Source organism: Camelina sativa, chromosome 6, assembly GCF_030686135.1.
Source record: "Camelina sativa cultivar CO46 ecotype springtype chromosome 6, ASM3068613v1".
Lineage (NCBI taxonomy): Eukaryota > Viridiplantae > Streptophyta > Magnoliopsida > Brassicales > Brassicaceae > Camelina > Camelina sativa.
In genome coordinates, this window is record NC_141885.1 from 8748707 (window position 1) to 8760733 (window position 12027).

Here is a 12027-nt window from a genome sequence, read left to right on the forward strand (position 1 = left end):
ATAGTAAAAGGTTGATCATTGATGGAGGGCAGATTGGTTGGGTTATAGATGTCAAATTTCATGGTTATATCTTCAGCAATGTTCAAGGTCACAAGACCCTCTTTGATATCAATAACTGCTCCAACAGTGGCTAAGAATGGCCTTCCAAGAATGATTGGATCTTCAAGTTCCTTGTCCATCTCCAACACCACAAAATCAGTGTGAACCCTTGCCTTCCCTATCTTGACTGGGACATTCTCCAACCTTCCAACTACCTCCTTGTTTGACCCATCAGCTAGGCATATATGAAGGTTGGTGGATTTGAAATCAGTTCTACCAAGCTTTTGTGCTATGGAGTATGGCATCACACTGGTTGAGGCTCCCAAATCACAAAGGCATTGGTTGTAGTGAAGGTAACTGATTGTGCAAGGTAGATAGAATGGTCCTGGATCCTCAAGCTTGATTGGAATGATAACTCCTCCAAGGTCCTCAAGATCCTTCTCATCTTGAGCTTCAGCCCTCTTCTTTGACAAATCAAGCAAAAAATCTTTGTAGAGAGGATATGGAGCATACTGTTCCAAGGCAGGTCCTCTCTCTTCTTCTTGGTAAGCAATGGTGATCTCTTGTATGGCCAACACTTCTTCTTCTTTCTCAATCACAACCACTTCCTTCAAAGCCTTCTCTTCCTCTTGTTGCTTAGCCATCATCTCTTTTCTCTCAATGATTTCCCTAAGCTCCTTAATCTTTTGTGCTTTGAAACGTCCTGGGAATGGAAAAGGTGGCTTGTAAGCAGGAGGAATGTACTTAGCAGGCTTGGCAGCTTCTGAGTCTGCAACTCGATCGACCACTTGAGCATGCACTCGGTCGAGTGGCTGTTCGAGTACCTGGTCGAGTGCAATAGCGGACTCCAGTTGCTTTACACAAACGTCACTTGGGGCTTCAGTAACTAATGAATTCCCCCAAACTTGGACTTCACTGTCCTCAGTGACTTCTTCATCAGAGATATGAATGGCTTTTGCAGTGAACTCCCTTGGATTTTGAACAGCTTTTCCAGGGAGTTGGTTGGGTTTAGGAGCTGAAGTAGAGGCAATGTTACTCTCCATATACTTCACTCTGGAGTTGAGACCTTCAAACTTCATGTTCAGATCATTGTACTGTGATGTGAGCCTTTGATTCAATTCAGCAAACTGTTTGGCTTCCTCAATCTTGCCTTGTGTTTGCCCAATCAACAACTGTTGCATCATTGCTCTTAAGTCTTGTTCCTACCTTGGTTAGTCTGAAACCCTGGTGGGGGACACAATTGGGGCTGGAACACCTTTTTCTGCTGCTTGGGTGCATAGTTGTGCTGTTGTTGTGGCTGAGGAGGTGGATAGACTTGGTCTTGAGGGTTGGCTACATTGGTGCTCCTATAAGAGAGGTTGTTCTGCTTGAAACCTCCACTTTGGTTGTAGCCTTTGTATCCTCCTCCTTGGTTCTGCAGATAACATAACTCAGCAAACTCCCTATCTCCTTCCTAGACTGGAGCTTCTTCTTCACCAATGAAGTGAATGGGTTTTGACTGGCTTAGGAGAATCTTGTCCAGCTTCTCATTGACCATCTTTAAATCCTGCTTGTATTTGTCCTCCTGATCAGTGGAGGGGATCCTCATGGTTCTATCATAATCTTCATTATAATTACCATCTGACTGAGCAAGGTTCTCAACCAATTCCCATCCTTCTTCCACATTCTTGTTGAGGAAGTTGCCATTTGAAGCTGTATCAAGAAGCATTCTTATCTTGGGAAGCACTCCTCTATACAAAGTGCTTAGAAGGGACTCATTGCTGAAGCCATGGTGAGGACACTGAGTTTGGAATCCTTTAAACCTCTCCCAAGCTTCACAAAAGCTCTCATTATTCCTTTGAGCAAACCCAGAAATTTCATTCCTCAACCTAGCAGTCCTTGCATTGGAGAAGTACTTGGCCAGAAAAGCTTTCTTGCATGCATCCCATGTGGTTATAGCTCCAGTAGGAAGAGTCTTCTCCCAAAGGTGAGCTTTGTCTCCAAGAGAAAATGGGAAGAGCCTCAATTTGAATCCATCTTCACTCACTCCATTGATTTTTGTGAGTCCAAATATTCTGTCAAACTCATCAAGGTGATCTAGTGGATTCTCCATTGGCAACCCATGAAATTTGTTGGCTTGTATCATTGAGATCAATCCACTTTTGATCTCAAAGTTATTGTTTGCTACTGAAGGGGGCACAATTCCAGCCCTTTGGTTGTGGGTATTGGGTGCATCTCCTGCACCAATGTGCCTTAGTCTCTGCTCATGGATAGTTGGTTGATCCATGATGTCTTGATCTTCTTGTTGTTGAACTACTCTTCTTTGCTTATGTCTCAAACCCTTTTGTAGCCTGTGGATGTTGTCAATAGGTTGTTGAAGACTGTCTTTGCCTTTTGACCTTGTGTGCATCAACAAACTCGACTACAGACTCGAACAGGTACACGGTCGAGCGCAGGCTCGAGTGGGTGGTCGAGTCGACTGGGAAGTAATGGCTATTTGGATCCGGCTTCTGGCTCGATCAAGTGCTCGATCACAGCTCGGTCGAGTGGGTGGTCGAGTGGGTACCTGAAACTCAAGACAGCCAAGCAAAGGAAGATTCGAGTTCAGTAACTTCACAGGTGTTTAAACGAACTTAATCTTAGACTAAATGTCACATAACAAACTCAAATGGGCAACGACGCCAAATTGAAACTGACTCTTTTGTGGTATGGTGAATGATGTATGGAATGATGACTTATGAATGAATGGATGTCAGGGTGTTTCAATTCCCCTTATGCAATTGTAGTATAAGAGGTGTCAATCCAATCTAAGTGTTTGTGAACAATCAAGATGTGCATATGAGTCTAAGTCAAGCCAGATGTAAAGGTTGTTTGTCACTAACAATCCTATAATGAAAATGCAAAGTGCAGAAAGCAAACTACAAGAACTAAGAACTAAATGCAAATGAAATAGAATGATTATAATAGCAAGAACAGAAATAGAAACTATGTTGATGAAGAACTAATGCAAGACAAGTAATGAACAGAAAGCTAAATGAATGCAACAGAAATAAAACAGAATTAAACAGGACAATCACAAATCATAAACACAAGTTCTGGGGACGAACTCGAGCAAGCACTCGACCGAGTGGGGTCGAGCTAGACTAAATGTGAAAACAGAGCAATACAATAAAAACAGAGCAATGCAAAAACGAATCAAACAACAAGCAAGCAATGATATTTAGACTAAGATATTAATAAACAAAGAAGTCCTTGAGGAGAGATTCATGGGCTGAACTAATCATTGTGGTTATCTAGCTTGGTCAACAAATCTCAAGCAAACTTTGAGCTAATCTCTAGACATACTATTCTAAGACATGTTTAATCCACTCTCATGGCAAGAAACAATCAAACCTATGCATTTCTAGACTTCTTCTCACAAAGTAAAGAATCTACACAAGCAGGCATTAGCAATACATCTCAAACCAAACAAGACCTCTAATCTCTTAGCAAGCGTAATGGTAAGCTCTAGATCTAGCCTTATCTATGCTCCTTAAACATTGGTGTGATGCTAAGATGCTTGAAATCAAACCCTACCTTCTCAGATATAGGATCAGCATTAAGAACATCTAGCCTAGAAGAGATCTACAACAATCAAGCTTGACCAAATCAAATAAACCACAAGATCAATCCAGCCTAACCCATCCTCAAGGTCCTAAGCAAACTACTCACAAGAACACATGGTGAAATAAATCAAAAACCCAGAAAATATTGAAACTTGCATTATTAGAAAGATGAAACAGAGATCTACAATATTGACGAAGAAATAAAACTCGAAATCTTAATATCTTGAAAGTTATGAAACCAACAAAATACAAGAATTTAGTCTTTCTTTCTTAAACAAGTACAAAATCTAAAAATAAAAAAAATCGCAAAAGGAATAAATCTAATAAAGGTAAAAACTAGGTTTTAGACTCTCTAAAAAGCTGGCCTCTTTGGTAGCTGCAGGTACAAGGGCCTTATATAGGAGATGAGGTGGAAGCCCTAAAAATACAAAAAGTCAAAGCAGTCAACGGCTCGGTCAACTCGACCAGTGCTCGGTCGAGTGGCTGGTCGAGCTGGCTTCTCTCGTGCATTATCCACTCGGTCGAGTCCTTCTCAGTACACGGTCGAGTGTCTGGTCGAGTGTGTGGTCGAGTTGGACTCTGGACCTTGATTCTTCAGCCTTAACTCTCTTGTTTTCTCCTCATGATTGCTTCACTTCTCCTCAGCATTGCTTCCATGCTCCTTAAGCTCCAAAATCACCTGTTTATGCATGAAAAGATGCAAATGCAATGCAACTATACTCTAATGCATGATTAGTCCTAAAGCTACACAATAATGGCCTAAATGGATAGCAAAAGATGCAAAAGTTGTGAATAAACTAAGGGAAAACAAGGTAAAATATATGAACATCAACACCCCCAAACTTAGTCTTTGCTTGCCCTCAAGCAAATAATCAAGACAAAAGAAGGTAGGTGAGGTTTGAAAGTGGGATCTCAGCTCCTAAAGCTTGCAAATAGACTATCTAGAATCAATGTCCAAGTTACTAGTACTATGATGCAAGTTGAATGAGCTATACTTAAAGACTTTAGACAAGCATATCACAATCTTTATTGATTTGAGCCTTAGACATCCACATGCATTCAAATCAACCATTTCCTTTAACATTCATTAATCAAGAACATGAATCAATTCTATGCAATGCTTTAACTCATTTGGCTTGGAAATAAAGGCTTTGAGACAATGATGGTCTCTTTTTAGAGTAGGGCTTATCAATACCAAGGTTCTCTCATGAAAATGGATTGAGCTTTAGAAGAATGCTAAAGGTAAGAACACCTAGACACATACAAGAATAAAACCTTGTCTACCCAAAGGCTCCCAAAGTGTTTTATCCTAGCAATCTAAACCCAAATGATCCTAGTTCTACCCATTAACTTCTTCTTTTCTTTTTCACCCTTTTCTCTTTTGGTTTTCAAGTCTTAGGAGATGTTTCTTATTTGATCTTTCTAGTGGGATGGGAGATTCTTACTTATTTGCTATGGTTCTCTTTTCTTCTTATTTTTAAGACATATAAGCAGTTTGCTAGACTTTCCTTTTCTTTCTTTTGTTTTCTTTAATTAGAACCATTCTCAACATTTTTTACTTCCCATCCTTTCACTAGACTTTTACTTAAACACATTTTCCTCTTAAAGACTCTACCCTCTTTTTTTTCTCGTTTTCCTCATTTCTTTTCATAACAGCCAAGTCCCAAACCCAACAAGTGAACCTCCTAGTCCTATCTCGGTTTTAGCATGTTTTCTTGGTTTAAGCTTGTTTTGGGATAAAACGGGTTTAAGTGTTGTCTAAACACTACAAATTCATCCCGAGCTCTTACAATTAGTCAAATGCATTGAATGGTCACACATTCTGACCATAGAAACAGTAACAAAGCTGTTTACTTCTTCGAATCAATGTTTTCTCGGATTTAGCCTCTTTCGGGACAAAATGGGTAAAAGTGGTGTCTAAATACTCCAAATTCAACCCGAACTCTTATAATTAGTAAAATGCATTGGATTGTTACATATTTTGAACCTAGAAAGAGTAATATAGCTGTTTACTGCTTCGAATCAATGTTTTCTCTCGGTTTTAGCCTGTTTTCTCGGTTTAAGCGTGTTTTGGGATAAAACGGGTTTAAGTGTTGTCTAAACACTCCAAATTCATTCGGAACTCTTACAATTAGTAAAATTCATTGGATTGTCACACATTTTGACCCTATAAGCAGTAAAAAGCTGTTCACTCCTTTGAATCAGTGTTTTTTCGGTTTTAGCCTGTTTCGGGACAAAATGGGTAAAAGTGGTGTTTAAACACTCCAAATTCAACCTGAACTCTTATAATTAGTCAAATGCATTGGATTGTTACATATTTTGACCCTAGAAAGAGTAACATAGCTGTTACTGCTTCAAATCAATGTTTTCTCTCGGTTTTAGCATGTTTTCTTGGTTTAAGCTTGTTTTGGGATAAAATGGGCTTAAGTGTTGTCTAAACACTCCAAATTCATCCGGAACTGTTACAATTAGTCAAATGCATTGGTAACATAGCTGTTTACTGCTTCGAATCAATGTTTCTCTCGGTTTTAGCCTATTTTCTCGGTTTAAGCCTGTTTGGGATAAAACGAGCTTAATTTTTGTCTAAACACTACAAATTCATCCTGAGCTCTTACAATTTGTCAAATGCATTGAATGGTCACACATTCGGACCATAGAAACAGTAACAAAGCTATTTACTTCTTTGAATCAATGTTTTCTTGGATTTAGCCTGTTTCGGGACAAAATGGGTAAAAGTGGTATCTAAACGCTCCAAATTCAACCCGAACTCTTATAATTAGTCAAATGCATTGGAATGTTACATATATTGACCCTAGAAAGAGTAACATAGCTGTTTACTGCTTCGAATCAATGTTTCTCTCGGTTTTAGCCTATTTACTCGGTTTAAGCCTGTTTGGGATAAAACGAGCTTAATTTTTGTCTAAACACTACAAATTCATCCTGAGCTCTTACAATTAGTCAAATGCATTGAATGGTCACACATTCGGACCATAGAAACAGTAACAAAGCTGTTTACTTCTTTGAATCAATGTTTTCTCGGATTTAGCCTGTTTCGTGATAAAATGGGTAAAAGTGGTGTCCAAACACTCCAAATTCAACCCGAACTCTTATAATTAGTCAAATGCATTGGATTGTTACATATTTTGACCCTAGAAAGAGTAATATAGTTATTTACTGCTTCGAATCAATGTTTTCTCTCGGTTTTAGCCTGTTTTCTTGGTTTAAGCGTGTTTTGTAAGTTTAGACACAAAAGAGAATGAGGAGATCGAGTGTGTAGAACAAGTGAGTTTGTGTTTAGTTAAGTGAGTAAACAAGTGGGAGAGAGAGAGAGAGTGTAAGCGAGAAAGTGTAGAAGAAGAAAAGACCTTCTTACTTGATTTAGTTCATGGTTACAATCTAAATATAGTCATATACAAAGAGAATATTCTACTAAGATGCTATGCACAAATACACACACTGAAAGTGACATCTCCTTAATAGCACATGTGATTCTTCCTTTGACTTCCCACTTGCACATCCAGTTGCGCAATGCCGCCAACGGCTAAATGGGGAGGTTCTCGAAGTCTTGTGACCGTTGGAGGCTGTCTTCAATGGGTTGGACTTGCAAGGCCCCTAAATGGTACGGACGGCCCAATGTGTTAGTTGTACGGACGTACGGACGTACGGACGTACGGACGTACGGACAGGGGTGTGTGTGTTCATACTCCCCCTCAAGCTTGATCATGAGCATTGATCAAGCTTGGACTCATGCACACCCACCTCATTAAAAACCTTAGTATAGAAAACCTCTTGGGAAAAACTATACTCAAGGGAAAAAGAGTGTAGGTGTCATGTGTAGATACTCATGGCCGAGTGAGATCTTTGACGCCAAGTTTGGAGTGAATGTACTCACATACTTCTGGGCTGGCTGCCTTTGTAAGGATATCAGCTAGTTGTTCTTTGCTGTTGGTGTGACATGGGAGAGTGACACCAAGCTGAATCTGTTCTCGCACCTTGTGACAATCGACCTCAATGTGTTTTGTCCTCTCGTGAAACACCGAGTTTGTGGCTATGTGAATAGCAGCTTCATTGTCACAGTGCATTGTGATAGGTTTTGATGACTCAACTCCAAGATCCTTTAATAATGTTTTCAGCCACATCAATTCTGTAGTTAGCTTCCTCATGGCCCTATACTCCGCTTCGGCACTTGACAGGGATACCACCTTTTGTTTCTTGCTTTTCCATGTGACAAGATTGCCTCCTAGGAATGTGCAATATCCGGTGGTTGATCTACGGTCTTCGCGGTCGCCGGCGTAATCAGCATCACAATATCCTACTAGTTCCGTGTTCTCATTGTGTCCCATCCAGATTCCTTGTCCAGGTGCACCTTTGATGTATTTGAGGATCCGGTTCACCATGTTCCAATGATGGACAGTTGGGTTTTGCATATGCTGGCTAGCCTGGTTCACAGCAAAACAAATGTCAGGTCGAGTAATAGTAAGGTATATAAGCTTACCTACTAGCCGTCGATATCGTGTGACATCTTCAAATGGAGCCGCCTCAAGCTCCCCCTTTCCTCCTGCTTTATAGTTTTCTTCAAGTGGTGTTGTCACAGCCTTTGAACCAAGTTTTCCTGCTTCAGCTAAGAGATCAAGTGCATATTTTCTTTGTGATAAGAATAATCCCTCATTAGTCCTACATACCTCTATCCCAAGGAAATACTTAAGTTCTCCAAGGTCTTTAATATCAAATACTGATTTTAGGAAATCTTTGGTGTCTTGAATCCCTACCTTGTCACTTCCAGATATGATGATATCATCAACATATACTAGAATGACTATAATACCTTTATCACTTGGTAGTGTGAAGAGGGTGTGATCAGCTTCTGATTTGCGGAAGCCTCTCCCAAGAAATGTAGTGCTTAGTTTGTGGTACCATGCTCTTGGAGATTGTTTTAAACCATATATGGCCTTGTTGAGCTTAAAGACTTTCCCAGGTCCAATGGTGTCTTCTAGGCCAGGTGGTGGCCTCATGTACACCTCATCCTCTAGTTCACCTTGTAAGAACGCATTCTTAACGTCCATTTGCCAAAGCTCCCAATCCAAGTTGGTGGCCAGGGATAGAACTACTCGAACTGTGTGTAGTTTGGCCACCGGAGCAAACGTATCAAGATAGTCCTCCCCATACGTTTGTGTTAACCCACGTGCGACGAGGCGGCCTTATGGCGTTCAATCTCCCCATCACTCCTGTATTTAATGGTGAAGATCCATCGTGAGGTGACCGCCTTCTTCCCTTTGGGTAACTCGGCTTCATCCCATGTGTGGTTTTTCTCCATAGCTACTCTCTCAGCATGAACCGCATCACACCATACCTTGTGCTCCTTAGCCTCATCATATGTTTGTGGGATCCAATGCTTATCAATTTGGCCAAGGAAGGCTTGGTGTTCCACCGGTAAGTGAGCCAACGTGCACACCGCTTGAATCGGATGTGCTACGGCGGCATTGTTGTAGTACACACGCGTGTTTTGCCAGTTAGACGGGGGAAACTTGAGTCTTTGGCTGCGTCTCAAGGGAATGACTTCCTCAATGTCATCACCCTTGTATTCATTGACATGGTTTTCATTTGTCTCGTCCGGATGAACCGCATCCTCAAGATTCTCCAAGGGAGTCGCTTCATGATGTAATGGGGCCATTGGCGTTGGGTGATTGTTAGACTCGCTGGAGCTGCTTTCTATAGGTGGCTCAGGCTCTCTTGGTGGGTTTGGCTCGGGTGAGATAGGGGCGTCCCGATCGTTCTGATCGTTTGTGACGCCTAGCCGTTCGAGTATGATCCGGAGGTTTGTTGCCCGATCGGATGGAGGGTTTGACAAGTCTCGTAGGTCATCCCAGTTTTTCTTGTTGTAGTATCCTTGATGCTCCAAGAACTTCACATCCCGAGATACTAAGACCCTTTTGGCTTCATGATCATAGCACTTATACCCTTTTTGTGTTGTCGAATAGCCAATGAACATTGCCTTGGTGCTCTTGGCCTCAAGTTTGTCGCGTAATTCACCTGGTCTCAACACAAAGCAAGTACAACCAAATACTCTTAAGTGGTCAAACGTAGGGTTTTCTTTGTTTAATACCTCAAATGGAGAGACGTCTTGTAAAATCCTTGTGGGTATGCGATTGATGAGATAACACGCCGCAAGGACAGCATCACTCCAAAAACGTTTTGGGACATTAGTGTGAAACATCATGGACCGAGCCACTTCCATTAGGTGCCTGTTCTTCCTTTCCGCAACACCATTTTGTTGTGGAGTGTAAGGGCAACTGGTTTGATGAATTATGCCAAATTTGGTGAGATGTTGTTTAAAGGCATGACTTGTGTATTCTCCCCCATTATCTGATCTCAATATTTTAATCTTTGCATTATAATGGTTAGTCACATAATTTTGGAAACTAATAAATGCTTCAAGAACTCTATCCTTAGAAGGGAGCAAGGTTAGCCAAGTATACTTAGACTTTTCATCAATAAAAGTAACAAAATACTTTTGATTTTCTCTAGATAAGCATGGAGATGTCCATACATCAGAATGAACAAGATCAAAGCAATTTTCATAAATAGTCAAAGACTTAGAAAAAACCGATTTGCAATGTTTACCAAGGATACATGCTTCACATTCCGCATTTTTGAAAGAAATATTTGGAAACATAAGTTCTAGAGCTCGAAAGTGAGGGTGTCCTAGTCTAGCATGCCAAATAGGATCATTAGGTTTAACAATAACCGAATTAAAACAAGATGAAGAAGAAGAAGATAGGTTCAAATCCTCAAGCACATAGAGATCATCCTTAGATCCTCCTTGTCCAAGAACTTTACTTGTCTCAATATCCTGAAAATAAACCTTATTAGGACCAAATATTGCATAGCAATTTAAATCAGTGGTAGCTCTCTTAACTGATAGCAAGTTAGATGTGAAACTAGGCATGTAAAAGGCCTTAGATACTTTATCAAATAATTTTAAGTTTCCTATTCCCTTAACCGGTACTTTTTCACCATTTGCAATAGTCACATTCCCTAAGGCAGGTTCAATGTCACTAATCAGCTTAGGATCACTAATCATGTGATGAGATGCCCCTGAATCTACTATAAGGGGTTTATCCGGTTTTAAGGCAAGAAATGAGTTACCGGAGGCCTCCTTGATGGCTTTGATGAGGGCGTCCAGGTCTGACCTCTTCACCAGCTCCGAGGATGAGGCTAGTGCAGTACCATTCCCTTCAATAACTCGGTGGTTTGTGTCCGTTGTTGTCACTTCCCCCACTATAGCCGCTTGGTGAGCCTTTGGACCTCCACGGTTGGTCATGCCTCGGTTGACTCTAAGGTGGGGATGAAGGATCCAGCAGCGGCTCTTGAAGTGGCCGGGCTTCTTACAATGGTCACATACTGGAGGATTTTTGTCATCATGTCGGTAGTATCCTTTGTTTGCAGCCGCTGCCTCCACCTTATTTGCGGTTACAAGTTCACCTTTATTTCCAAAGAGCCCCATGGAGCCATGCTCCTTTTGTATCTGGCTGCACACCTCATCTAGGCTAGGAAGCTTGTCGGACCTCAAGATATGTTTTATGAGATCATTGTAAGATGGATTCAGTGTGAGAAGGAGGCCGAACACCTTGTCTTGCTCGCGCCTCTCGTTCAAGATGGCCGGATCAAGCGTCGCCGGCCTAAGCATTTCAAGCTCAGCCCAAAGAGACCGAAACTTTCCAAAGTGTTTTGTGAACTCCATGTCTTCTTGGCTAAGATTGTTAATGGCCCTCTTGATCTCAAAGACTCGGTTCAAATTGGTGGTGTTACCGAACAAATTTTGCAATGTGTCCCATAGATCCTTGGCCGTCTCACAATATGAATAGGCTTCGAGTATTGGAGCATCAAGAGAGTTTTGGATGATGGCAAGCACACTTTGGTCTTCTTGAAACCATTTGTCTTCACCACTTGTGACCGCTTCTTTGCCGTCTTTGGTAGGCTCTTCCTTGGGAGCCTCACTTGTGGTAATATGGGTCCAAAGCCCTCGGCCGCATAGTGCCGTCTTTGTGGTTCTTGCCCACAACAAGTAGTTCTCCCCTTTGAGAGTAACTGGAACAATCAAGGTCTTGGTGCCTTCCATGGAGTTTTGTCCACCGGTTTATAGTATTACCCAACGGTTAAAGAGAAGAGTGTTTAGCGTTTGAAACCAACACAAGAGGAACAATAAAGCGGAAGTTTGTGATGAGTGTGTAACTAGGAACAATGTTGCTCTGATACCATGTAAGTTTAGACACAAAAGAGAATGAGGAGATCGAGTGTGTAGAACAAGTGAGTTTGTGTTTAGTTAAGTGAGTAAACGAGTGGGAGAGAGAGAGAGAGTGTAAGCGAGAAAGTGTAGAAGAAGAAAAGACCTTCTTACTTGATT

General features: G+C 41.2%; 1 protein-coding gene and 1 non-coding gene across 2 annotated transcripts; one reads left to right on the top strand and one right to left on the bottom strand.

Moving 5' to 3' along the window:
* Positions 1–1802: 1802 nt before the first annotated feature.
* Positions 1803–1909, top strand: LOC147942396 (small nucleolar RNA R71). Its single transcript, XR_015560528.1, has one exon. It is a non-coding gene; the product is annotated as a small nucleolar RNA R71 (small nucleolar RNA).
* Positions 1910–8796: 6887 nt separating this feature from the next.
* Positions 8797–11742, bottom strand: LOC147942397 (uncharacterized). The gene is made up of 2 exons (XM_087456045.1): positions 10563–11742; positions 8797–9653 (listed from the first exon to the last, which is right to left on the bottom strand). The coding sequence occupies exons 1-2, from the start codon at positions 11740–11742 to the stop codon at positions 8797–8799; spliced, it is 2037 nt and encodes a 678-aa protein (XP_087312171.1).
* Positions 11743–12027: the final 285 nt, after the last annotated feature.